The 27,490-nt window shown below is 49.3% G+C and overlaps 1 protein-coding gene across 1 annotated transcript in view; it reads left to right on the top strand.

Annotated features, from left to right (window-relative positions):
- Scn5a (sodium voltage-gated channel alpha subunit 5) overlaps positions 1-27,490 on the top strand; it is an 81,984-nt gene that overhangs the window by 32,242 nt on the left and 22,252 nt on the right. Inside the window, 7 exon segments of the mRNA XM_028856395.1 lie at positions 974-1,212; positions 11,431-11,604; positions 12,622-12,978; positions 16,027-16,467; positions 17,691-17,852; positions 21,268-21,388; positions 22,003-22,157. Of these exon segments, the coding sequence (XP_028712228.1) occupies positions 974-1,212; positions 11,431-11,604; positions 12,622-12,978; positions 16,027-16,467; positions 17,691-17,852; positions 21,268-21,388; positions 22,003-22,157 (1,649 nt within the window).

The following is a 27,490-nucleotide window of genomic DNA, read 5'->3' as shown; positions in this document are numbered from 1 at the left end:
CCATCCTTGAACCCCATACCTCCCCAAGGCGTCTCTTCTGGCAGTGGATGTTCTCGCCTGTTCTTTGGGCTCTTCTCTGGTTCTGCTCCCCGTTTCCTAGGTGTTCCCAGACCCTTCTCCATCTCACCCAGCCCTCTCCTAAGCGTACCCCAGTCTGTCTAGAACCACCCTATCTCCTGCACGCCCTCCCTGGTTTAGCCTGTTCTCAGCCAATCCCATATCCACTTACACTATTAAAACAATCCTGCATCCATCTCAGCTGGCCCCACCCTAGGCAACTCCACACACCTTCCAGGACAAACTGGGTGCCCCATTTCATGTCACCCCGCCCCGGGTATATGCTTGTGTTTCACAGCCTGTCCCAGCACCCCACCCGCTCTGTCCTGTGTACCCTCATATCAGAACTTGGCTATTCTGCTTCTTGACCTAGCAGCCTGTTCTGCTCTGAGCCTGCTCATATCCATGGGAGATATGGTCATCTTACATGAATCTACATTAATCCTAATCTGTCCTGTCCTCATTTCCCCATGTCCATCTTAGTTTTCTGTTTTTTGGGTTTTTTTTGTTTTTTTTTTTGTTTTTGTTTTTTTTTTTTTTTTTTTTTTTTTTTTTGAGACAGGGTTTCTCTGTGTAGCTTTGGCACCTTTCTTTCCTGGAACTCACTCTGTAGCCCAGGCTGGCCTCGAACTCACAGAGATCTGCCTGGCTCTGCCTCCCGAGTGCTGGGATTAAGGGTGTGTGCCACCACCTCCCAGATCCATCGCAGTTTCTTATCCGTGCAGCCATTTCCTCCCACATTTCCAGAGTACAGAGCTGAGACACAGGCCACCCATTTCTCTGGCCCTCCCTCATTGTACCACTGTCATTTACCACCCTGCCATCTCCCCCATGCGAGTCCCGAGATCCTTCTAGAATGCCACCAGATGCAGTCAACTTGGTCAACAAACCCAGTTAACTTCCTGGCTGTCCTCAGAATTGGAGGAGTCCCACCGTAAGTGTCCACCATGCTGGAACCGCTTTGCCCAGCGCTACCTCATCTGGGAGTGCTGCCCACTCTGGATGTCCATCAAGCAGAAGGTGAAGTTCGTGGTCATGGACCCATTTGCTGACCTCACTATCACCATGTGCATTGTGCTCAACACACTCTTCATGGCTCTGGAGCACTACAACATGACCGTCGAGTTTGAGGAGATGCTGCAGGTTGGAAACCTGGTAAGGACCACATGTCGTTGACTCGTAAATGAGCATCCCTGAAGGGTATCGCTTACATGGGGAGGGGATTCTGAACATCACAGGGGCTTTTGAAGGTGTGAGTCGTGGAAGAGATCTTGGAGGAGGAAGTTCCAAAGTCAAGTTTTGGGGAGCAAAGGTGTGTAGATTTGCAGTGGGAGACTAGGGTTTGAGCTGTCACTGTGCTCGAATGCTACAAAACGTGAGTGAGTGAGTGAGTGAGTGAGTGAGTGAGTGAGTGAGGGCATCTGAAGTGTGTGGGGACTTGAGACTTAATGGTGAGTAGACGGACGGGGAAGTGCATGAAGGGTGGGGCTGTTCTTGTATGGCAGGGAGTTGTACAGATGAGCATCCATGTTGTTGAATGGGGAAAAGGGAGGGCGAGTGCCTAGGTAGGGGAAGGAGGGAAGAAGAGAGAGATGAATGGGTTATTGGAAGAAGTAGTGAGAAATGATGGATGGATGGATGGATGGATGGATGGATGGATGGATGGATGGACGGACGGACAGACATATGGACAATTAGAAGTAAGACTGAAAGGAAGGACAGATGGATAATTAAATAGGGAGAGAGGAAAGGAAGGACAGAAAGATGAACAGATGATTAGAGATGGTGGAATGAGAGATGGGCATGGAAAATTAAATAGGAGGTAGAGAAAGATAGTTGGATATGTAGGTGATAAGTGGATGACTAGAGAGCAGCAGAGTGGGAGACAGGGATGGGTGGGTGGGTGGATATTTAAATAGGAAAAGGAAGAAATGAGTGGGTGGGTGAACAGATGGTGGCTGGGCCAGTGAATGGGTGGATAGATGGTGGCTGGGCCAGTGGATGGGTGGATAGATGGTGGCTGGGCCAGTGGATGGGTGGACAGATGGTGGCTGGGCCAGTGGATGGGTGGACAGATGGTGGCTGGGCCAGTGGATGGGTGGATAGATGGTGGCTGGGCCAGTGGATGGGTGGACAGATGGTGGCTGGGCCAGTGGATGGGTGGACAGATGGTGGCTGGGCCAGTGGATGGGTGGACAGATGGTGGCTGGGCCAGTGGATGGGTGGATAGATGGTGGCTGGGCCAGTGGATGGGTGGACAGATGGTGGCTGGGCCAGTGGATGGGTGGATAGATGGTGGCTGGGCCAGTGGCTGGGTGGATAGATGGTGGCTGGGTCAGTGGATGGGTGGATAGATGGTGGCTGGGTCAGTGGCTGGGTGGATAGATGGTGGCTGGGTGGATAGATGGTGGCTGGGTCAGTAGGTAGATGAACGGACTGATAACTGAATATAGTGAGTCAATCAAGGATGTACAGAACCAGATTTGAATTCTGACTCAGCCCTTACTAACTAATCCTGGTAGTTGGCACGATAAGTATTTGCTGAATTTAATAAATGCAAGAATGAGACAATATGAGCCTCATAGGAAGCTAATGAGGCTGAATAAGATGATGTCTATAACGTGTTTTCCTCCAGATTCATGAACAACAAGCCCTCAACATAGATGAGGGCTGTGCTTGTTATTAAAGAAGCTGACCCAGAAGTCAAGATGTCTGGGTTCCTTCGGACAGTTTTCTTGAAACCACATCAAGTTCTGCCTCTTCACTATACAGATGGAGAAACTGAGGCAGGAAGGGTGGCATGGTGGGAGTAGAACTTGACACGCACCTACTATATCCTGACACTTGGACACAGCCAGCTCCCCTCCAGAGGTCCTCAGCAGGACTGGCCAGAGTCCCTGGGGATCATTGCCCCGACCAGTGGGGAGGCCCTTAGCTGGGTCTCAGGCCTGTCCCACAGCAGACCTGGCCCAGCTGCTTGGGTGGCTCACACAAGCAGGTGACCTCACACACACTGCAAACTGTGGGTATTTTCTTCCGTAACTGCTTTACAAATCCAGAACCTTAAGCGGTCATTTGCAAATTTTTTTCAACATTTTCCAATCATCCGAGCCTATTTGGCTATTCTTGTACTTTCTTTCTTGCGAATCGTAGGAGAGGTACATCTTAGCATGCAGAGTCTTGTGGTGCGGCTGGGGGTATCGGGTTGTTTTTGGTACACCTCAGCATGAGGAGTCTGGGGGTGCATCTTTGGCTGTTGAGGGATCATCAGATGGTCATTGTGGGGTTTGAGTGAAGCTTAGTTTTTTCCTGGGTGGGACTGGGCAGCATTTGGATGTGATGAAGAGTCTTGGTGGCTTTGCTGAACTGTCAGCTTGTGATTAAGTGACAGTTGAGCTAAACCTGCCACTCGGGTATTGGTAACAGCTGCATTTTGTACTGTTTGGATAGCTTTATTGCTACTATGAAAGGCTTTGCTTTTCTTGAATTTAATATAGTCCAGGTGACTTAGATATTAATGTAAAGAAACAGAATCACCAACATAAGCATAGGTAGGTAACCTTAGCGGGAAACAGACTCTCCAAGCATGCCTCCAAAAGCAGATTCCATAAAGGAGAGGACTGGGGGATTAATCTGTTCAGCCCATTTCATAATCAAAGGCAACATCTTGGAGAAAATGGTTTGAAAAGCCTCCCACCACGAAAGAATTAAAAACACAGCAGGTTGGGCTGAGGCTGGAGAGATGGCTCAGTGGTTAAGAGCACTGGCTGCTCTTCCAGAGGTCCTGAGTTCAATTCCCACTACTGTCAGAAGCTCCAGTTTCAGGCAGTCTGACTCCTTCTTCTGACCTCTGTGGGCACCTGCATGCACACAAACAACACACACACACACACACACACACACACACACACACACACACTAAACAAACAAACAAACAAACTTGAAAAAAGAATAAAGTGACATTTTTTTCTACCATATACTAAGATATATTATAAAACCAAAAACATGGGGGAAGGTTGGAAAGATGGCTCAGTGGTTAAGAGCACTGACTGCTTTTCAGAGAATCCAGGTTCAATTCCCAGCACCCACATGGCAGCTCACAACTGTCTGTAACTCCAAGATCTGACACACTCACAGAGACAGACAGACATGCAGGCAAAGCACCAATGCAAATAAAATAAAAATAAGTAAATAAAATTTTAAAATGTGGAATCTATAAATGAGATCAGTGATGTAAGGCTGAAATATTAGGAATAAAGCAATCCTATTGGAGACAGTTCATAAATCAATAAGCAAAGGATGACCTGTTCCACAGATGATATTGGGAACAGTGGTTGCTCTTTGTGGAGGAAACTTAAGTTAGACCCCTACCTGATGCCGTACTCACCAGCTAGATGCTGAGGAACTGACTTTAACATTTAATTATAATCAAAAAAAGTTTTTAAAGTTGAGAACATGGAAGAAGATTGCTTGCTATACTTGCATTAAAATTTATAATACTAGCTGGGCAGTAGTAGAGCATGCTTTTAATCCCAGCACTTGGGAGGCAGAGGCAGGTGGATCTCTGAGTTCAAGGCCAGTCTGGTTTACAGAGCAAGTTCCAGGACAGCCAGGGCTGTTTCACAAAGAAACCCTGTCTCAAAAAAGGCTGTGTGTGTGTGTGTGTGTGTGTGTGTGTGTGTGTGTGTGTGTGTGTGTGTATAAAATACTGTAAACCAAGCAAAGTCACTAGTGCACAGCAGACACTGGCTTGATCACACACATCTTCTAGGACGCAGATGTCAGGCACACACCCTTACATATCGTAAGGAAAAGGACAGTTGACATCTGTCCTGATTTTATTCTGTTGCTGAGGAAACCATTCCAACCAAAAGCAACTTGGGGAGTGTTAGTTACCTTTCTGTTGCCGTGATGAAACACTGTGGCCAGAGCAGCTTAAGGGAGAGTTTATTTTGGCTGACGGTTCCTGTGAGCTGCGGGTCCTGGCAGCAGGGGCGGGAAGCTGAGATACATAAGTGAACCAGACGAAGCCTGCCCCCGTGCTGGATTCCCTCCAACAAGGCCCCACCTAACGGCTCTGTAACCTCTGCCAACAACCCCACAAACTGAAGACCAAACTGTAAATACATGAGCCTACAGGGGACGTTTCTCTTTCAATCCACCACAAGGAGGAAAGGGTTTGTCTAGCTTACACTCCAAGTCGCTGTCCATTGTTGAGAGAAGTCAGAACAGGGACCTGAAGAAGGGGACCGTGGAGGAACACTGCTAGATGGCTCCCACAGGCTCAAGCTCAGCTGGCTTTCTTACTGCCTAAACATCCCTAACAGTCAAGACTGTTCCTCACAGGCATGCCCACAGGCCAGTCTGAGCTATACAACCCCGTTGAGACTCCCTTCTCTGGTAACTCCAGGTTGTGTCAGGTTGACATTTATAACTCGCTAGGACAGTGGGGAAGATCACAACATGGACAGAGACGCTGACAGGTGAATCAGGTGATTACAAATATGAAGAGAAATACCGAGAAATAAAAACTGAAGCGTCATTAATGTGATATTTCCCACCCACAAAAGAATCAAAAATTATGTTCTGTGGGTAGCAAGAATGTGACACGTTGGGATGTCAATTCTTGGAGTGTAGTTTTGAGACATCTATCCTGGGAAACAGTTTACACTGTCTGATAAATCACAGACATGAACTCCCTACAACTCAACAATATATATTTATATATTCTTAGGAAAGTCTCACATTGGGGCCTGGAGAAATGGCTCAGTGGTTAAGAGCACCTGCAGGTGTCCAGAGGACCCGAGTTCGGTTCCCAGCACCCACATCAGGCAGCTGACCACCACCTGTAAGTCTAGCTCCAGGAGATCTGACACCCACTTCCAATCTCCATGGTTACTGCATACACATGCTATACACTAAGAGACACATATACATCATACACTTAATAAAAATAAATCTTAAAAGAAAAAGTTAACATGTACAAGGAAGCTCTTCACAGTTCTTGTTACAGGGAAAGTGAAAATGAGCTTAAATGTCTATCCACTAAAAACTGAATAGGTGTAGCCAAGCATGGTGGTTCACACTGTAGCCCCAGCACTCAGGAGACGGAAGAGAGGACAGCGAGTATGAGGTCAGTGAGACCATATCTCAAAACAGAGAAAAAGAACTCAAGTGATAAGTGAATAAAATTGGACATGGTGGTGCACGCCTTTAATCCCAGCACTCAGGAGGCAGAGCCAGGTGGATCTCTGTGAGTTTGAGGCCAGCCTGGTCTACAAGTGAGTTCCAGGACAGCCAGGGCTACATAGAGAGATCCTGTCTCAAAAAAAAACAAGGTGATGGGGAAGGTAAATAAATTCCATCTCCTTCATACAATAAAACATTGTACACAGTATGTATAATATATATATAAATTCATAAACTTGAGAGAAAGAACACTTTCACACAAACCATTTGCATGAAGTTTAATATAATACACATATATGATATATTGTTACCATGCATTTAATATGTAAGAACATGAGAGCCAAAACACATCACATTTAGGGTGGTGATTGACTTGGAGTGACTGTAGCACTGTGGGTGGTGGCTTTGTGAGTTACCTGTGGTGGTAGATGGCAGGCAAAACCACAGTGGGAGCGTCATTTGGGTCCATGGCTTAACCTCTGTATGTCTGTTTTCTTATTTATACAATGAGAATGATAAATATTATATATCACATAAAGCCGCTGTGAGGATCAAATGGTAGAACTTAGGAGAAACACTGCAGGAGTGCCCACCACAGCAGATGGCAAACTGCAGTCCAGGCTTTACTCCTACTCTTGTGAGAATGAGTACAACAGCATTGGAAGCCAGTAGGAAAGATGCTACTGTTTTGTTTTGTTTGAGGCAGGGTCTCATGTAGCCCAGGCTGGCCTTGAACTCACTACATGTCTGAGAATGACCTTGAACTCCTGATTTTCCTGCCCCACCCCTCAGTTCTGGGATTATAGGCATGCACCATCATGCTCAACTCAAATTATTTCTTAACTTAAAAAATAAAAAATAAATGACAAGCCAGGGAAATCACAGCAGTCCATATAGCAGACTGGGAGGTAACATCTGTAATCTAAAAAGGACAATTCAAAAATAAACAAACACTGTAATAGGACCATCAGCAAAGGCTCTGAACAGCAATTTGGCAAAAGAAGAAATATGAGAATAAAGGAATGGCTGATAAAACAGCTGTGTGCTGGGAACAGAAACAGGATTAGCAGGTAGAGGGAGACAGATGTCACACACCGCTCATGGAGTTGGTTAAAACCTGTCTCTAAGGACAGCTAGCCACATCAGAATCCCTAACAATGGTCATAGATACTTCCATTTCTAAAACTCTACCTTATGAAAGGAATTGAACAATATGTCTGCAAAATGCTATTTATTATGACAGGTTTTTTTTAACAAAGAAAATTGTCATGGAGAATTGGTTAAACTAGTATGGCATATTTCTGACATAGAATATATCACAGATATAACAACAACAACAACAATAATAATAATAATAATAATAGAAAAGGACACTGTAAATTGTGTTTAATTAGCATGGAAAGAGGCCACAGTGTCACATGTTAAGTTCAGGTTTACAGTGTGAATCGTGTAGTCTCAGGAGAGAGGTCAAGTTCAAGACTGGCCTGGGCTGTGTGAAACCCTGTCTCAAAGAAACCCCCTTTTTTTAAAAAAATTTATTTATTTATTATGTATACAGAAGAGGGTGCCAGATCTCATTACAGATGGTTGGGAGCCACCATGTGAGTGCTGGGAATTGAACTCAGGACCTCTGGAAGAGCAGTCAGTGCTCTTAACCTCTGAGCCATCTCTCCAGCCCCCAGAAACCCCCTTTTTTTAAAAAAGTTTTTTAATTGTGTATGTTTTGCCTGTATGTGCACCACGTGTGTGCAGTTCCCAAGGAGGCCACAAGAGAGCATCTTATTCTCTGACCTGCTGTTACATCCCGTTACGAGCTACCATTTGGGTCCTGGGAATTGAACTTGGTACTCTAGAAGAGCAGCCTGTGCTTTTAACAGTAGAATCATCTCTTCAAACCCCAAACTCACTGCTTAAGTTTCCCCAGAAGTCTCACAGTTGCTGGGATGTCTCCATCAGCACTGATAGGGAAGCCCCCTGCTGAGGAGTCAGGGGACGTGAGAGGCCATACTCAGAACCCACCGAACATCCAGGGCTTTTCAGGTCTGAAGTAGCCCTTGTCTGGGTCTGGCGCTCTCAGCCCCACTCAGGAGTGGGGTACATGCTGCTGACGGTAACCATGGTGCTCTCGGTGCTCCACATGAGCATCTGCTTCACACTCCTTAACCTAACTCTTGGATATCTTTGTCCCATTTCCTATATGGGCCCACTCGGGTGGAGAGGCTGGGCTAAGATCACAGAGCACAGAGCTTTCTTTGTACCGCACATCTGGTTGTCATTCTGTGTTACTGTGCACATCATATACATCAGCTCTACTCTCGTGGCTTCAGCATGCTTGGTGTGACCCTGGACAAGAGAAGGTCTGAGGCCAGATTTCAGGCATTTCTCAAGTTTAGCCAGAGTCACCTGGGAAGTATTAAAAAGCCCCTGTATGGAGCTGTAGACATGGCTCTCGGGTTAAGAATGTTTGCTGCTCTTGCAGAGGACTGGAGTTTAATTACCATCACCCATCTCCAGTGGCTCACAATAGCCTGTAACTCCAGCTCCAGAGGAGCCAATGCCCTCTTCTGGCCTCCATGGGCACCTACACTTACAAGCACATGCCTACACATAGGCACGTAATTAAAAATAACGCTTTTTTTAAGCCCCTGTATCTGAGCTGCCCTCCAGCCCAAGGTCTCTAGGGCAGGATCAGGCCTCTCCCATTTCAAGGCTTTCTGGGTGTTTCCAGGGTATACAAAGGATAGCCAACCTGTGCACCCAAACAGTATCTAGTCAGAAGGAATATTCAGTAGGTCTGGGGTTCCCCAGATTGAGTATTTAACAGAGTTCAACAGATGTTGCCGATCCCCCAAAGGATCCTTTGTTTTTGGTCTTAAACGCCCCTTTGGTCTTTTTCTTCTCAGTTATCTTGCTAGCCAGACAGCCAGGAACTTGGGTAAAGTGGGGAACAAGAGCCTTTACTGGGTACTGCTCCCTGAACTGAGGACTAACACTCAGGAGCCCATCAGAGAGACCTTAGAAAAGCACCCATTCTTGTGTGCCCAGGCAGGTCCTAGGGAAGTCCAAACCTATTGCTGAAGGAAGGGGGCAGCCAGTGGCCCTCCTAGAGGCTCTTAGGGAAGTTGAGTGCTTTATGGGGAGGGTCTGAGGACAGCTGAGTGAGAACTAAGACTGGGCATATAAGGTTCCACAAGACGTGGAAAGGAGCTTAGTGGTGCCAGATGGGGGACATGGTAGCCTGCGGGTCAAAAATCTAATTGCCGCTTATTCCAGAGAGAGAAGACGTGATACATGTGCCCAGATGGTGCTTATGCTGCGAGGGGGAGGGACCAAGGGATGTGCTTGAGGGGCCTATTACACAGGTCAGGAAGCACCAGGGACTCGGTGGCTTTGGAACAGGCCTGAAGGGAGTGAGTCTTGTGGGTGGGTGAGTAGAGCGATGAGGAGGCCTCGAGGAGTTGGGGTCTGTGATGGAGAAACTGAAACAGGCTTATGTGCTGGTGGTGGGTCAGAGGGCAGGCCATATATTTGGGTGGAGCCTGGAGGATGTTGAGGCCCCCTCTGGGAAACAATTCTTTCTGGGCAGTGAGGCTGGGGCTGGTCTGTGGCAAGGTCCCCGTGGTCCACCTCCTCAGAGCCCCGTCCGAACAGAGGGAAAGCCATGCTGGCCTCTGCTTTGGGCAGAGTTCCCTGAGGGTACTCAGGCCAGACGGGCTCCCTGCTGACGGCTGACCCCAGTGTGTGCCTTTCGCTCCTGTCTTGACGCCTGGTACAGTTCCCAGGGCTCTCTCTACCACTTCCCTTCCAGAAGCCCGCTGAGGTCTCTCAGGCTAGTCACCATCTCCTCACCATGGCCAAGCTAGCTCCTATGGACCCTGACTTCACAACTATGACCTCAGCAGACATACCCTCCTCTGGAGACCATACCCTGTCAGCCTGGCATCCTTCAGAGCCTTGGGCTGTGTCACGGCTGCCCACCAACACCACAGGCTCCTGTGTATCAGACTCCATAGGCCGGTGTCAGGCCATGTAGTCACGAGTCAGCAAACCCAGGGAAGCCAGCCTCTGTCCCTCAGGAATGCCCTGGAGAGCACATCCAGCCTTGGACATTGCAATGTGACACTGCCACCAAGGAAGTTCACACTCAAAAACCAGGAGATTAAAAAAAAAATGTTTTTTAATTTAGTTTTAGTTTTTTTTGTTTCTCACATGTGGCTCAGGCATGGTCGGGTTTTTGGATGAGTTTTTTAAAATACACATAGTTGGCTGGGTGGGTAAGAGTGCTTGTTCTGCAAGGCCAAGGACCTGAGTTCAAATACCCAGGACCCACATGAAAAGCCAGGCATAACCTGGCTTAATGGTGCACGCCTCTAATCCTGGCACTCAGGAGGCAGAGGCAGGCGGATCTCTACAAGTTCAAGGCCAACCTGTATAGAGAGTTCTGGGCCACCAAGGCTAAATAGCGAGGATCTTGTCTGAAAAAAGAAATGTTAAGCTGGTGTGGCCACATGCACCTATAACCCTAGTCATGTGAGTGGCAGAGACAGGAGGATGGCTGGGGATGGCTGAGGATGGCTGGGGATGGCTGAGGATGGCTGGGGATGGCTGAGGATGGCTGGGGATGGCTGAGAGCCGACCTAGCTCCAGGTTCAGTGAAAGACCTGGTCTCAAGGGTGTAAGAGCAATAGATTAGGATACCCGATGTTCTTCTCAGACCTCCACACGTGTGTATACCACATAACCCCCCACACACACACACACATGCGCACACACACACACACACACACACACACACACACGCACACACGCACTAAACCCACAAGTACCCTAGAGCAACGCCTGCACATTGCCAGCCCCCGGGGAAGCAGTGGCTTGTTGCTATTACAGTTGGCTTGTAGATGAGAGAAAGCTTGGGAAACCTGGTGAAAGGCAGAAGCAAGGCCCTGAGCTCCTGGAGTGTTGTGAGGATGCTGTAGCTGCCCCAGCTTCCCCTGCAGGTGGCCATTAGACGTCATGTCTGCAGAGCCCATGATGAATGCGGGCTGTTTGTGAGTTGATGAGCCTGGCGAGGAGCCCAGAGGCCTGGGGGAGACACTGGCAGGACAAGAATCACGAAGCAGGGTGCTTGCTGGCAGGGTCTCCAGCCCACGCTTGGGGACCCGCTGACTCCTGCTCTCCCTTCAGGTCTTCACAGGGATCTTCACAGCAGAGATGACCTTCAAGATCATTGCCCTTGACCCCTACTACTACTTCCAGCAGGGCTGGAACATCTTTGACAGCATTATCGTCATCCTTAGTCTCATGGAGCTGGGGCTGTCCCGCATGGGCAACCTGTCTGTGCTGCGTTCCTTCCGCCTGGTACGTGCCTGGCCACTGCAGAGGGGAGGAGCGGGGGCTGGGAACACCACCTCTGTAGCCATTATCCAAATACTCTTGCTTTGCTCTGTCCTGCTCTGGTGATGGCAAGACATTTGTTGAGTGTCTCTGGGTGCCTGGCCCAGTGTGCGGGGGTGGGGGTGGAAGGGTGGGGTGGGGGTAATCAGGTGGAGGTGGGCAGCATGGGAGACAACTGACAGATGCATGTACAGGATTCAGGAGTGGGGTCATGTGGCAAGTTAACAGGCATGGCCAGATCTGTGGGTGGCTCACTCTGAGCGTTGCCTACTGAAATGGCTTTTTTTTTTTTTTAACTTGGAAGTGCTTAAATTACCTAGGTCTTGCTAAACTGCAGAGGCAGATTCAGTGGGTTGCAGATGTCACTGAATTTTCTGTCTGTGGATCATGTTTGGTGCTTAGAATACCTGAGGTCCTTCTGGGCCTGGTGGTGTGGCCAGGGAAGGCTTCCTGGAAGAGGAACTTGCAGCTCCAGTGGGGATGGAAAGTCCAGTCTATAGGTTCTAATGCTGACCCCGTTCTTATAAGCCAAGGAACTCACAGAAGTCACTTTACCTTTAAGGACCAAAGGAGGGTGGTGACTATGCCAACCTTGTGTGGTTATCAGAAAGTCAGATTAAGTCAGTCCCTCCTAAGCACAGGCCTGCGACACACTGGGTGCCCAATAAATATGAAGCACCCATCATCTTTCTCTGTGATGACTGAGAGGCAAGAAAGGTGGCTGTGAGTCAGATGGCTGGAGAGTTCGATGGAGGAAGGGCACCCCAGGCTGGAAGAATCCACAGGGCAGCCCTTGGAAGTGTGAGTGGGGAAGTGTGGGGGCAGAGAAGAGATGGCCTGGAGCTCAGGAGGCTGTCCAAAGACTGTGCCAAAAATCAGCAGTAATCCCCGACCTCCCAGGGCTTTCAGGCAGGAGCTGGGGACATAACAGCATCCATGACCCAGACCCGTTACAGAGGCACCCCCTCCCTCCTCTCTCAGCTGCGGGTCTTCAAGCTGGCCAAATCCTGGCCCACCCTGAACACACTCATCAAGATCATTGGGAACTCCGTGGGGGCCCTGGGCAACCTGACGCTGGTGCTGGCCATCATCGTGTTCATCTTTGCTGTGGTGGGCATGCAGCTCTTTGGCAAGAACTACTCGGAGCTGAGGCACCGCATCAGCGACTCTGGCCTCCTACCCCGTTGGCACATGATGGACTTCTTCCACGCCTTCCTCATCATCTTCCGCATCCTCTGTGGAGAGTGGATTGAGACCATGTGGGACTGCATGGAGGTGTCCGGGCAGTCACTGTGCTTGCTCGTCTTCCTGCTTGTCATGGTCATTGGCAACCTTGTGGTGAGTCCGCCAAGGGCTTCATAATGCACACTCACCCACCTACCCATCCATTTACCTCCATTTCCTTCTCTCTAGCCAGTCACCTAGCTGTCTATCAAACCATCCACCTTCCCATAAGCCTCTGGTTTGCCTACCCTTCATTCATCTGCTCATTTACCTATCTTTCCCTTTCTACTCTACTATCCATTCATGCACCTGTGCACACATTTTCCCATCCACTTATGCAACTATCATAGGCATGCCTACCCATTTACCCATTCATTGTCTCATCTATCTACTCATCAATATGCTCACCTATCCAGCCATCTATTCACTTGGTCATCCATTCACCACCCACCTTTTCATCAGTCTGTCTACTTAGTTACCAGTCCTCCCATCCATGTGTTCATTCATTCACCAGTCATTCATCCGTTAGTCACATCTACTCATTCACTCATCTGTCTACCACCTTTCCATTCACACATACACATTCATGTCTGTTCATATACCCACCCACCCATTCATCCCCATTCATTTACTCTCTTCTCTGCCCTCCACTCATTCATTCACCCCATCCATCAACCTCCCCATACATCCCACATTCACCATTCCTATCCACCTAATTTATCCATCCAACAAGCTGTTGACTTAGCCATTGACTCACTCATCCTTCTACTCATCCATCCTTCTTTGCAGTTTGCTCATTCATCTGCACACTCATCTACAAGTGCATTCGTTACTTGCTTGTTTTTAATTCATTCGTTTGTTGACTTGTCCCCCATTACCAGTGAATTACTACTTGGTTCTCTGCTCAGAGTAACAAAGACTTGCTAAGTATTTCTGACATGCCAAACATTATGCCGGTTGTTGGTGGGTATACAGAGGGAAGCATGGCCTAGCCCAGATGCAGGTGGTGTTCATGAACTTGAGAGGTGTAGAGAAATAACCCTCAGCCAGAAATAACTGATCAGTACCCCTAAGGAAGAGTCCATGGGTGTCCTTCCTCCCCAGCTAGGGAAGTTAAGGGAGGTCTCCAGCCCAGAAGAGACGAGGTTAAAGTGACTCATTGGCTCAGGACAAGAACCACTTTATTGGATACATAGGTAGCCAACACAGGGCCAACACTTGAGTGGTCCACTGTGAATGCCATGTCCCCCATGGACAGCACAGTGTCACACCAGCACATAGGGAGGTTTGGATCCACTTTCCAGCCTGCTGTGGGCTGAGAACGATGGGTTACAAAGCCGTTCCCCAAACCTGCCTGTTTTCACTATCCGTGTGCCTCAGCCGGGCCAAGCCGGAACCCAACAGATTGTCCACCCCCTTGTCCTCAGAGTAAAGCCCAGAGCCCAGGGAGGAGTCAGTGCACAGTGTCAGAGGCCCCCTCAAAGCAGCCTCCCCTTGGGGCAGAGCCTCATCTAGTCCCTGCCTGGCTCCAGGGGCTGCCAGACTTTCGTGTTCCAAAAAGAAGGCAAATGTGCCCAGCACTCACCTGATGCCAGCACTCAGCCTGCCTGATGCCCGGCTGAGCCGCCCCTCACCAGAGCCCTGCCATTTCTGAGCGGATCTGCCTGGGGACAGAAGATTAGAGGCTCTGGAGGAGGGAAGCTACTGCTTCCCACGCTACTGCCTCGGGAACTGGGCCGCTGCTGGGGCCAGCCACGTGGGTGGAAGCAAGCTTGCTACTGAAATGGGGAGTGATCAGGCAAGGCTAGGGCCACGCGTGATTGACGGGGAAGCCCTGCAAGAATGAGCTCCTGAAGATGGAAGGCCCTTGGGTGCTGAGTGGGTGGACAGGGCCTCCTGGTTGCCTGGAGCTTGGACCCAGGACTCTTAGGGAGGAGGCATGGGTGAGGGATGAACCCTCAGTGGGCAAAGGAGCAGAGGCCAGGGGCCAGGTTGAAGTCAACATCAACAGCAGTTTTGATTAATACTGAATCCCTCGTCCTTGGTGAGGACGTGAAAAAAGTGGCCAGGTGTCAGAAGCGGTCACTTCTCCACAGAGTCGGCACGGAAGCACCTTTAGCTTTTGCTAGCTGGGGAATACATGCTGCTTTTTTCTTTTTCTTTCTTTCTTTCTTTTTTTTTTAATCAAAGGCTTCTTACTGAGGCCTGGCCCTCTTCAGAATGCTCACCCCAGTTTAATGGCAGATATGGAGTCCCTGTGGCAGGGTGCATCCCTGAGCAGTTTGAGAGAAGTGGGAGCAGGGCTCAGAGATGTGTCTGGCCACCCTAAAGGGCCGTTCAGCCGAACTCCTTCCTGGAGACAGAGAAGGTGCCAGGGGATCCTCACAGCTCCACTGCCACGTCCTCGTCCCCCCGGGCGAGGCAGTACACCTTGTCCCATGACTCCGGGATGTCACACACCAACAGCGGGTCTGAGGTGTCCGAGCACGCCCGCCTTCCTTACTCCTTTCCACCATGTCCCCTCTCTGCTCCTTTCCTGTGACCCTCACCTGGAAAGGTGCCGTGACCATCTTAAGACACGGGCAGATGAGTGCTCTGTCAGCAGCCACGCATGCTGAGCAGATAGTCCGCTCTGTGGGGAGCCAAAGCTAATCACTTCTCTTTTGCCCACAGACTCACCAGCCCTTTCAAGGCCCTTAGAAATGGGAGTAGTTTCTTTGGGGGCCCCCTTTGCCTTGTCTCTGACTCCCCACTTCCCGGGAGGGATCCCTGGGCCCACCCATCCCCTGTGTCCCACCTGCCCATTAGTCCAAAGGCAGGAGGGGACTGGGAAGGGATAGGGAGGCCCGTGTTGAGGCTGCTGGTGCCTGGTTAAGGCTCTTCCCAGTCTCCCTGTGTGACCTGGAGCAAGCCCCTAACTGTCTCCATCTGCGGCTCTCTTCTTGACCCTGAGCTAAAATACAAGGGACCTGGATCTGAAAGTTTTCATTCTGGTTGTCTGGACCTTTTGCAGATGAAGCTTCCATATGCAAGAGAAGGAGAGGGGTAGTGAGAGCCCAGGGCTCTGTGCTTCTGGTCGTCAGCAGTATTCAGAGTCTCCTAAGGCCTCAGCTTCCCCTCCACGATCAGGGCCTGGGTGAACTTGACCCATTGCCTCAACAGGTCTTGAACCTCTTCCTGGCCTTGCTGCTGAGCTCCTTCAGTGCAGACAACCTCACCGCCCCTGACGAGGATGGGGAGATGAACAACCTCCAGCTGGCCCTGGCCCGCATCCAGCGGGGCCTGCGCTTCGTCAAGCGGACCACCTGGGACTTCTGCTGCGGGCTCCTGCGGAGGCGACCTAAGAAGCCGGTGGCTCTTGCCACCCACAGCCAGCTGCCCAGCTGTATTACCACCCCCAGGTCCCCGCCACCCCCAGAGGTGGAGAAGGCGCCCCCAGCCCGCAAGGAAACACGATTTGAGGAAGACAGGCGGCCCGGCCAGGGCACCCCTGAGGATACGGAGCCAGTGTGTGTGCCCATCGCCATGGCCGAGTCAGATACTGACGACCAGGAGGAGGATGGAGAGGACAGCCTTGGCACCGAGGAAGAATCCAGCAAACAGGTAAGCCCTTGTCCTGATGGGGCAGCCACCTCCTTGTGCAGGGTCCAGAACACAGCTACTAGCCTCAACCAGACTGCTTCAGCAGTGGTACAGTGGGGAGAAGACAGGCCAGCCCCGTAACAGCTGGTCTCTCAGAAAGGTGCCAAGTCCAGCTGTTACCCATCCATCCATCCCCAGCGAACTGTACAGACAGAGAAAGTGAGACATGAATAGGCATTCTTCATGAATGCCTCTATCTCCCCAACTGTTGTCTGGCACCAGGACCAGCAGGGACAAGTGTCTGGGTGAGAGAGGGCTATGCCTTGGTGACCTCACAACTGTCCCCTCCCCTCCTCCCATGCCTGAGGCTAATTCTGAGATTTAAAAATAAGCATCCCTGAGATGGAGGTGTCAGGGACAGCATTATCTTATCTCCCAACCTGTTATTTTTAACACTTGGGACCAGAGTCTGGCCCAAACAAAGAGTGTCTGCCCCTCAGGTTTCCCTTGACCTGAGCTGGGCGCTATGGCTGCTCCTTAGGTCTCTAGGTCAAGCATGCCCAGTGGCCCTTCCTGGCCGATTCCTCAGCTGGCACTAGGTGGGCCTGGTCCAGGAGAACTAGGCTTGGTTCTGCCTCCTGCCTCCGATGACTGCAGAGTCCAGCCGTGGCCCTTGGAGCCAAGTTATAGAGCTGTGGCTGTTGTGGTTGAGGGTGGGAAGGTGGGGGTACCAGGACCACAGCTTCCACTATTTCCTGTACTGGAGCAGAATTCTGGCTGTTCCTCCTCTTCCCTTTACCCTTGGGACCAGCGTGTGTGTGTGTGTGTGTGTGTGTGTGTGTGTGTGTGTGTGTGCGTGTGCGTGTGTGTGTGTGTGTTTGGGTGTGTGTGTGGGTGTGACTTGTGGGAATCAGTGCAGTCAAACTGAAGTATCTCATGGACTTGAGAAGTCAGCACATCCTTCTCAGTAGAGTTAGTAGCACTCGTGGGGCATCATGGTTCAGCTATGCTCTTTCAGGGAGTCTGAATTGGAGAGGTTTATGCTGAGCTTTGGCTCTGTGTCCTTTGCCCATACTCATGAAGAACCTCTCACTTACTGACTCACATCAGCTGATGAAGAGGTCTTCAGTAGATACAGGTTCATGAAGAGGCCAGGAAGAGGTGGGCAGAGGCTGAAACCCACAAAGCCACAGCCCTGGAGGCCCTCTGCCTGGGTTTAGGCTCTGCTCATGAGATCTTTTCAGCAGGAATCCCAGGTTGTGTCTGGTGGCCAAGAGCCCCCTCAGGAGCCCAGGGCCTGGAGCCAGGTGTCAGAGACCGCATCCTCTGAAGCTGAGGCCAGTACGTCTCAGGCAGACTGGCAGCAAGAGCCGAAAGCGGATCCCCGGGCCCCGGGGAGCAGTGAGGTAACTGGGGTCTGCTGCTGGGGCCGGAGCCAGGCCATGAGGCCACCGCACAGTCCCGACATTTGCTAAGGGGAACCACAACCAGTGTCACAGACAGCATGGAGACCCATTGCAGAGGAGGATGGGGAACCAGTGCCCTGACAGGGAGAGATGGTGCCCGCCCCAAGGCCACAAGAAAATTGTGGAACCAAGCAGCTCAGAACTCTGAGGCAGGACTAAGCCTGCAGTTCCATGTTCGCCCTCCCCCACGCTGTGTTCTTGTGTTCTTCTACCATTTGGCGAGCGTTTGTCCTGTGAGGACTTGATGGATCTCTCAGCACAGTCCTGGCTGTATCAGTCACCTGCTGCCTCGTCCCTGCAAAAGTGAAAGGGGAGGGGGGTGGCCAGCCTGTCACCAGGATTTTCTGTGGCCACAAGAAGGCTTTGCTCTGAATTAACTACCACCTACTTGTGTAGTTGGCTTATTTTACTCTTTGAGGGCCCACCACCCAGCTCCCAAATAAATACATGGAGACTTATTCTTACTTATAATGCCCGGCCTTAACTTGGCTTGTTTCTAGCCAGCTTTTCTAACAATTTATTAGAATTAAGTTTCTCTTTCTTCTGTTTCTCTTTAACTACATTTTGCCTCTGGATTTTTTACCTTTCTTTATTCTATATATCTTTCTTTCCTTCTTACTCTCCGTGGCTGGCTGGGTGGCTGGGTGGCTGGCCTTGGCCTTCTCCTCTCCTCCTTTTCTCATCCCTTGCTCCCTTCCCTAGATTCCTCCTTCTATTTATTCTCTCTGCCTGGCAGCCCCGCCTGTTTCTCTCTCCTGCCTATCTATTGGTCATTCAGCTCTTTATTAGACCAATCAGGTGTTTTAGGCAGGCACAGTAACACAGCTTCACAGAGTTAAACAAATGCAGCACAAAAGAATGCAACACATCTTTGCATCATTAAACAAATATTCCTCAGCATAAAAGAATGTAACATATCTCTAACTAATATTCCACAACACACTTGGGAGCTTTTCTGTTTTAAAAAAATAAAATCTACATCTCTTGTTTCACATGAAAACTGAAGAGTGGTGCTACCATGATGTAGACAAGTGGTAGCCATCCCCCAGCCTCAGGCTGGAGCTTTCTGGTTTGCTGTACCACCACCCTCCTAATCGCATGTATGACCTGCCCGGCTCCTCTACACATCTGAGTTTTGGGCACCCAAGCCCAGGGACCTGTGTCATGGCTAGCCACACTGCTCAGCCTCACTTGCTTCAAGCATGTGGAAGGGAAGTCATGTGTTCAAAGAGAGTGCTGGGTACCATTCATTGTCCTGTATCTGACCTCACTCCACAGCCCAATGCTTGTGACTTTGGTCCCATAAGAAAGGCCCTAGGATGCTCCACCATCATCACCAGTCATGGGTGGTCCTGGAGCACCAGTCCCTGGCGGACTGTGTCCTGACTGCAGGTCACAGCCCCCTCCCTGGACGGTCTAACACTTGACATCATGTGGAGTAGGAGAATTCAGAATGCAAAGCCTCGGGAGGCAGTGTGAGATTACTCGGAGCTTTGTGGCTTCCTCCTTCCAGATGTGTGCCCCGGAAGAGGAAGAGAGAAAAATGCTAGGATGTTTCCAGGGGAAGGACTTCTTCCAGACTGGGCATGTAGCTGGGCTGGTAGAATGCTCACCTAACACTCACAAAGCCCTGGGTTTGATCCTCAGCACTGAACAAACTGGGTGTGGTGGTGACCCACAGCTGGAGGCAGGAGGATCAGAAGTTCAGGGTCAACAGCAGCTGTGCAGTGAATTCAAGGCCGCCTGAGCTGCATGAGACCGTGTCTCAGAAAGAAGAGAGGGAAGAGGGGAGGGGCTTCCTCCCTCCTGCAGAAGGATCCTGAGAACTCTTCTGCCTGACGGCCAGCTGCTCCTTAGACAGCTCTGTGTCTGCAAGGCCCTGCCTGGTGTAGCCCCAAGAGCATGGGGACCACAAGACAGAGCCCCAACCCTCTGGCCACTCCAAACAACCAGCTCTCCCTCTCCTGCGACCCAGCCGTTTTCTGCTACAAACCTCAGAAGTGAAAAAGCAAGAGGTCCAGATATGGGCATGGCGACTCACCCAAGGAAGGGGGAAAAGGCCACATAGCCAGGCTCTGGCATCCCATCCAGGGCCTGAGCCTAGACCAGCCTTCTGCAGCCAGCTGAGATAGGAGTGAGGCTGGGTGGGGGCAGATGGGGGGCGCTCCTTTCTCCACGGAAGCCAGTCCTTCTGATTCTTCTATCTTAAGGTTCTGTTCCCCAGAAGGAGAGGTAGGGGAGGGGACTCTGTGTCAATGACTCATGGGGGCAGTGCTCTCCGGAGAGGCCAGAAGGGGCACAGGAAGCAGATGGGGAGAAGAAAGGAGCTAGGCCAAGGCCAGAGGCGGGTTCGATGGCGTCGACTTCAGCATGTGACGGTGGGGGAGCCAGATCCTGTGATGTCCTGCCATAAGGCCTGTGGTAACCAGCCAGGCTCTCCATTCGCCAGCTAAACTGTTCTGGAGGCGCCAGCTAAGCCACAGGGCTCACCTTGGTAGGATCTACCTACCCACAGATCCTGGCATTGCCCACAGCCCCAGCGGCACAGACACTCACAGGCAGTGGTTTTCGACCTTCCTAACACTGCGACCCTTAGTACAGTTCCTCATGCTGTGGTGTCCCCCAAACATAATTGTTAAAAATGTTCATTATTTCAAAACTGTTACTTTTGTTGCTACTTCATAACTGTAGTTTTGCTACTGTTATGAATTATAATGTAAATAAATATCTGTGTTTTCCGACGGTCTTGGGCGACCCTATGAAAGAGTGATTGGACTCCAAAGGGATCTCGACCCCCAGCTTGAGAACTTCTGACCTAGAGCCTCCCTGGGAACCAAGGTCTAGGGTCAAGGAGGGAAGGTTCCAGCACTTTCTCAGACACACTCCAGGCTCCACCCCCACCCCAAAACCCACACGAGCCGGGTGGGGAGCATGGGCTGTTGTTGCATGCTCTCTGCATGTCTGACCTGCTGCTGTGTGCCTGTGTCTAGGTTTTGATTCTGTTCGGATGTGTGTCTGTGTACCAATGGGCGTCCCGTTGTCTCCTCGACCATGTCTGTCTTGTTCCAGCTAGATGAGTTTCTTTCCCTGGGGTTCTCCCAAAGCCCCTCATTCTCCCACAACCCAGCCCTAAATCCAGTAGACCAGAACCACAGACCCAGGAGTCCTGAAGCCAAGTCCTCACTCCATCCTCACTAAGAGGCTCTGTGACAGGCATCAGCCCACTTCCACCTCAGATTCCCAGGGTGTGCAAAGAAGGGGGGCCATCTGGACTCACCCTAGGCTCCCCCAGATGCTGGAGCTGGAGGCTGGTCCTCGGCCCGTGGTCATCCCTCCCCCTCCCACTCCCCCACAGGCCCCCGAGGACAGTTACTCAGAGGGTTCCACCGCTGACATGACCAACACAGCCGACCTCCTGGAGCAAATCCCAGACCTTGGTGAAGATGTCAAGGACCCAGAGGACTGCTTCACTGAAGGTACTGAGCGGACAGGAGGACCAGGGGTTCCTCACCCTGAGCTGGAGTCTACCCTCCTTTACTCTTCCCCTGCAGTGTGCTTCACGGTGGGTCTGCCTACCCAGGGTGCAGACTTCACTGAGGGGTGGGAAGCACCGTGTTTGTGGTGTGCTGATTTAACCCAGATCCACCTCGTCCCGCACCCAGGAGTCTTTCGCTGACTATCCCTGTGGGTGTAGTGAATGGCCACGTTGGTGACTGACATCTGCAGCCTGTCAGCGGGTGCATTTGGAATGCAGCTGTGGTTTCCGTCCCACGCTACTGCAGGGCTAGCTGTCACTCGGGGCTTCACCATTCCCAAGGCTCAGACACTGCAGAGATGAGGCAGATCATGGGAGATAAGTCTTTCCAGAGTCCAGGCTGTGCCATCCCCAGCCCTACCGATGCCCGGTCCAGCCAGCCCCTTCACGGAGCAATTGCCGATCGTGTGGCACTGCAGAGAACACCCTTCGTCCTCCCACACCGAGCCCTCACCCCACGTACCCCACCGTCACAGCCTCTCAATCATTCCCTCAAACAGCTAGCCTGTGCCATCAGACCTGCGCGCTCACGGGCCCTGTCACCCTCCCCCATAGGCTGCGTCCGACGCTGTCCCTGCTGCACAGTAGACACAACGCAGGCCCCGGGGAAGGTCTGGTGGCGATTGCGCAAGACCTGCTACCGCATCGTGGAGCACAGCTGGTTCGAGAGTTTCATCATCTTCATGATCCTGCTCAGCAGCGGGGCGCTGGTAAGGGAAAGAGTTTCATGATCCTGCTCAGCAGCGGGGCGCTGGTACCTCTCGGGATGTTGGGCTGGGCAGGGAGGACTGGAGGAGGAAGTGGGGGGCAGGAAAAAGAAGTCTCCTGCCAGAACACCTGGTCAGAAAGTGGGGCAGTGCCTCTGTTGGAGATATGCTCCCCAGGTCCCTGGAGCAGACAGGCTCATAAGCCTAACACCCACAGCATGTACGGAGGCCAGGCAGAAGGGCTGGCCCGTGCCCTGTGTCCAGCCCACTGCCTCGTTCCACGAAAGGGAAATTATTTCCTCTGGCTCTCCAGCCTCCCACATTGAAGCTCATCCACCTGCCCTCTGCATCAGCCATGCTGTGAGGCTGTTAAACTCTAGCCATGACCGATGAGGCAGTACCGGCTCCACACCACGCCTGCCTTCTGTGGGCCACCACCTGGACCATGTAGTTCACACCTTGTCACATTCTGTGTGTGCATCAGCTTCTATGGAAGCGCCAGTCACTTACCCAAAGCTCCACCATTCAAAAGCCTTAGATCTGGTGTGCAAACCCAGGCAGTCGGATCCCTAGATCAGCTGTCCTGACCTTTCCTTTATTAAGTAGTCTTTTCTAAGCAACCTGTGTTTCTAGCCTTGGGGTCTTCCACTCTAGTTGGAGAAACCAGATTCAGCCGGTTTGAGATGTCAGAGATCAACACAGGCTAGAAGAGGGCAAGGATGGGTCAGAGGACTCAGTGATGAGAGCTGGGGCAGTCAGGGAGGACTCCCCGGAGTAAGCATGGAGGTCCACAGTGGGAGATGGCCAAGGAGGAGCCTTGAGACACTCCAGAAATTGCCCCTCTGGCTTGCAAGCATGCTGCTCTGGCTCTGTGGGCCTTCTACAAAGAGATGGGCCAGCCCTGGAGATGGTTCTGGGAGGTGCCAGTGAGCAGGGGTGGGAATAACCCAGAGGAAGTGGGGCGCAAGCTCTCGTGTTGTTGGCAACATGCGAACCTAATAGGGAGCACTTTGCATGCCCTCCCTGCTTTAGAGTAGGCCTGGAGCCATGACTTGCAGCCCGCCTGCTGTTCTGCCGTTGGCAGCCTGAGCCAAGTCTCTGTAGGTTTCAGAGAAGTATGATTTGACAATATGTTAACAAGCTTTGTTTTTAAACAGCCACAAACAAGGGCAGCCAGAGCCGCTTAGTCTGGGCTGTGCAGGAAGAATCTCAGGCTGGCATAAGTGAGGAGGAGTTTTGGCAAGCATCTGGTGAATCTAATCAGGGTAGACAGCCAAACACTGCTGCTGAAAAACCGTGTCAGTGATATACTGGGAAAAAGAAGTCTCAAGTGTTACTTAAAGTTATAAACTTGTTTAACAGAAAGCAAACTATATCCCTTCCAAAGTGCTGAGGGTGAAAAATTAAGAAAACAGATCTTTCAAGAAAAGAAAAAAAGAAGCGACAAGGAGGTGTAGAAAACAGAAATGATATGGCCAAGCAAGACCAAGCATATTTCAATAATAAGTGTAACTGGATAAAATTCACTTTTCAAAGGAAAAGGACTCTGGTCTTGAAAAATGTCAGCCTTGTACAATAAAGTGACTCAGAAATAGTAAACATGAAACAAAATTTAAGGGGGTTGAATATCCTTTACCCAAACTGCTTGGGTCCAGAAGTGTTTCAGATCTTGGAGGTGTGGGCATTTGAGACTATTTGCATAAACTAACCAATTGAGCAACCTAAACACAAATTCCATAAATGCACAAAATTTGGAATTTGGTGTCACATCAGCTCTCAAAAAGTTTCAGATTCCATTTTTTTTTTTTTTTTTTTTTTGCATTAGGGATGTATACTACTTGCTTTTCTCTTTGCCATGACAAAATACTGACCAAGAGCCCCTTAAGAGAGGAAAGACTGGTTTAGGGTCACAGCGTAAGAGAGCACAGCTCATCCTGGCTAGGGAGGCAGGGCAGCCAGAGCACAAGGCTGCTTACCCACATCTGGGCTGATGGAGAAGCAGAGAGAGGTGACTTTTGGCCCTCATCTTGCTTTTTCCTTTCTCTCTCCCCCCCACACCTGTGGGAATAATGCCACTCACTTCAGAGCAAGCAGATTAACCGCTCAGTTAATCCTCTCTGGAAACACACTTACAGATGTGGCCAAAGATGTTTCCATGGTAATTTTAGATCCAGTCAACTTAACAATGAAGATGTGTGTGTGTGTGTGTGTGTGTGTGTGTGTGTGTGTGTGTGTGTTAGTGTTATTGTGTACATGTATGTGTGTCTCTGCATATCTGTGTGTTATGTGTGCAGGTGTCCATGGAGGCCAGAAGTGGGCATCAGATCCCCCTGGAGTTACATGTGGTTGGGAGCTGCCCAATGTGGTGCTGGGAACCAAACTGGTCCTCTACAAGAGCTTGCAAATAGTGAGCCATCTCTCCAGGCCCTGCATTAAAATATTTTGAATAGCAATAGAATTATTTTCTTTCCTCAGAACGAATTACTTTCTCTCTCATTAACAGACATGACAACAGAAATCAGGGCGTTTCTTGGTGTGTTAATATAAAACAATGTTGAATCCAAGGTAAAAGGCTTGAAATAAGACAATGAAGGCCCCAACCTACAATTAAAATACAACTTCTGGGGCTGGAAAGATGGCCCAGCAGTTAAGAGCATGTACTGCTCTTACAGAGGGATTTCAGCCATGTGGAGTGGGTGCCTCACAACCGCCTGTGACTACAGCTCCGGAGGACCCTGTGGACACCTGTGCTCACACTCATATACTCTCCCCACACCGACACACCACGTATATGTAATTAAAAATAAAATACACCAACTGCATTAGTTGGAAAAATATATGTGATATGTGGATAAGTTCATGGAAAAATGCTGGAGAGGTGGCTCAGCGGTTAAGAGCACTGGCTGCTCTTCCAGAGGACCTGGGTTTGATTCCCCACACCCATGTGGCAGCTTACAACCGCCTGTCACTCTGGTCTCAGGGGATGTGCTACCCTCTTCAGGCTTCTGTGGGCGCCAGGAATATGAGTGGTACACAGACATACATGCAGGTAAAACACTTATACACATAAAAATAAATACAATAATTTTTTTTAAAAATTAAAAAATGCAATTATTATGATTATTTCTTGGGATTACATGGCACTGAAAACTAAAGCAAAAAACCACTGAGGGAAAACAGAAAAAAGCAATTGTTGTTGTTTTGAGTTTTTTTGTTTTTGGGTTTTTTTTGGTTTTTGTCAGTTTGTTTTGTTTTGTTTTGTTTTACTCTTTTGGGGGCCTGCCACTCAGCTCCCAAAAATAAATACACGGAGACTTATTCTTATTTATGAATGCCCAGCCTTAACTTGGCTTATTTCTAGCCATCTTTTCTTAACTTATCCTGTCTACCTTTTGCCTCTGGGCTTTTACCTTTCTTTATTCTATATTCCTTTCTTTCCTTCTTACTCCGTAGCTGGTTGTGTGGCTGGCCCCTGGCGTCCTCCTCTTTTTCTCTTTCTCCTCCTACTATTCTCTGTGCCTGGCAGCCCCGCCTATCCTTTCTCCTGCCCAGCTATTAACCATTCAGCTCTTTATTAGACCATCAAGTGTTTTAGGCAGGCACAGTAACACAGCTTCACAGAGTTAAACAAATGCAACATAAAAGAATGAGCACATCTTTGCATCATTAAACAAATGTTCCACAGCATAAATAAATGTAACACATCGTTAACTAATATTCCACACAGCAAGGTTTTTTTTTTTTTCCAAGATTTTTTGAGTGACCAATTAATTGTTTGATTCAAGAAATTAGAAATACAAGGCCAGTCACATGGCTCAGCAGGTAAAGGCCCTTGCCACACAAGCCTGACAACCTGAATTCCTTCCCCAAAACCCACGTAAAGGTGGAAGGAAAGAATCAACTCTATAGACTTGTTCCCTGACCCCCGCACACACTGGAACATGCACACTCACCAACCCCCTCTCCCATACAGTTATCAATCAGTTAATAAAACTGTTTTAAAAATAACAATGTAAGAATAAGTCAATCCTGAGCAAACCAAAGGATCTGATTAATGAAATAAAATATAAATTAATGAATTAGAAAATAAATAGCAAATTGGCATAAAATTCTATAGCTAATTCCTTGAAAATAGAATCATAAATCATTAGCTAATCTAATTTCTCATGTTTCCCAGGATGGAGTTTATCACAATCAGAGAGAAGAAAATAATTTCATTGCTATTTAAATATTCTAATGTGGCAGCTGAAGAGACTGCTGGGTAGTTAGTTAATAGTGTTTGTGCTCTCCTACAGGACCAGAGTTTGGGTCCCAGCACTCATAGTGGGCAGCTCACAACCACATGTGACCCCAGAAGGATCTGATGCCCTCTTCTGGCTTCCATGGGCATCTTTACACACACACACACAGAAATAAAATAAAGTGGGGCTCAGTCATCAAGAGTGATCACTGCTCTGGCAGAGAATCTGGGTTCAGTTCCCAGCACCCACATGGCTGCTCACCACCATCTGTAACTCCAGTTCCAGGGATCCGACGCCCTCTCCTGACCTCTGTGGGCACTGCACACACATGGCGCACAGACATAGGTGCAGCCAAAACACTCACATACGTAAATAAAAATTGATAAATATTTAAGAAAAATAAAAATCTGAAAAATAGCCTAATGTATGGAAAAATGGAAAGTACATATATTATGTCTGTTAAAACTAAAGCTGATTTCAGAACCTTCAAGAATATTGAAAAGAAGACACACCAGTTTTCAGACCTCAGACTCCATACTTAGAAATAATGGTGCATTTATCTGGTAAAATGCAAACTGAATCCAGTAATAGATTTTAAAGATTAGGTATATCACATATATATTCTAAAATGTCTAAATGATGATAATGTCTCAAAATCAAGTTATGAGTAGAAAAAAGATAAAATACAATTATCTAAATGAAGACATAAAATCTGGTGACGATAGAAATAAAACATTTTCTTAATTTACTGAAAAAGTTAATTGTTATCATTAGTTTCTGTCATCATTAGTAGTAAATCACTCAAAATGTTTTCATTAAAGTTAAGAATATGGAAAAACATTTAACTACTTTCTAGTATTAATCATAATAATAATAATTAAGTACTTACCAGTGTAGTTAATTAAGTATAATAAAGAAAATCAGTTGAACATAAAAGCAAGAATTGAAGCCTGGCATGGTATCACACCCCTTTAATCTCAGCATTCAGGAGGCAGAGGCAGGTGGGTCTCTGTGGGTTCCACAACAGCCAGGTCTACATAGCAAGTTCCAGGTCAGCCGGAGCTGTATAGTGAGACCTTGGAGAGAGAGAGAGAG

The sequence above is a fragment of the Peromyscus leucopus genome, chromosome 7 (genome assembly GCF_004664715.2).
Source record: "Peromyscus leucopus breed LL Stock chromosome 7, UCI_PerLeu_2.1, whole genome shotgun sequence".
NCBI classification, from domain to species: Eukaryota; Metazoa; Chordata; class Mammalia; order Rodentia; family Cricetidae; genus Peromyscus; species Peromyscus leucopus.
This window is presented reverse-complemented; position numbering and strand designations above follow the sequence as displayed.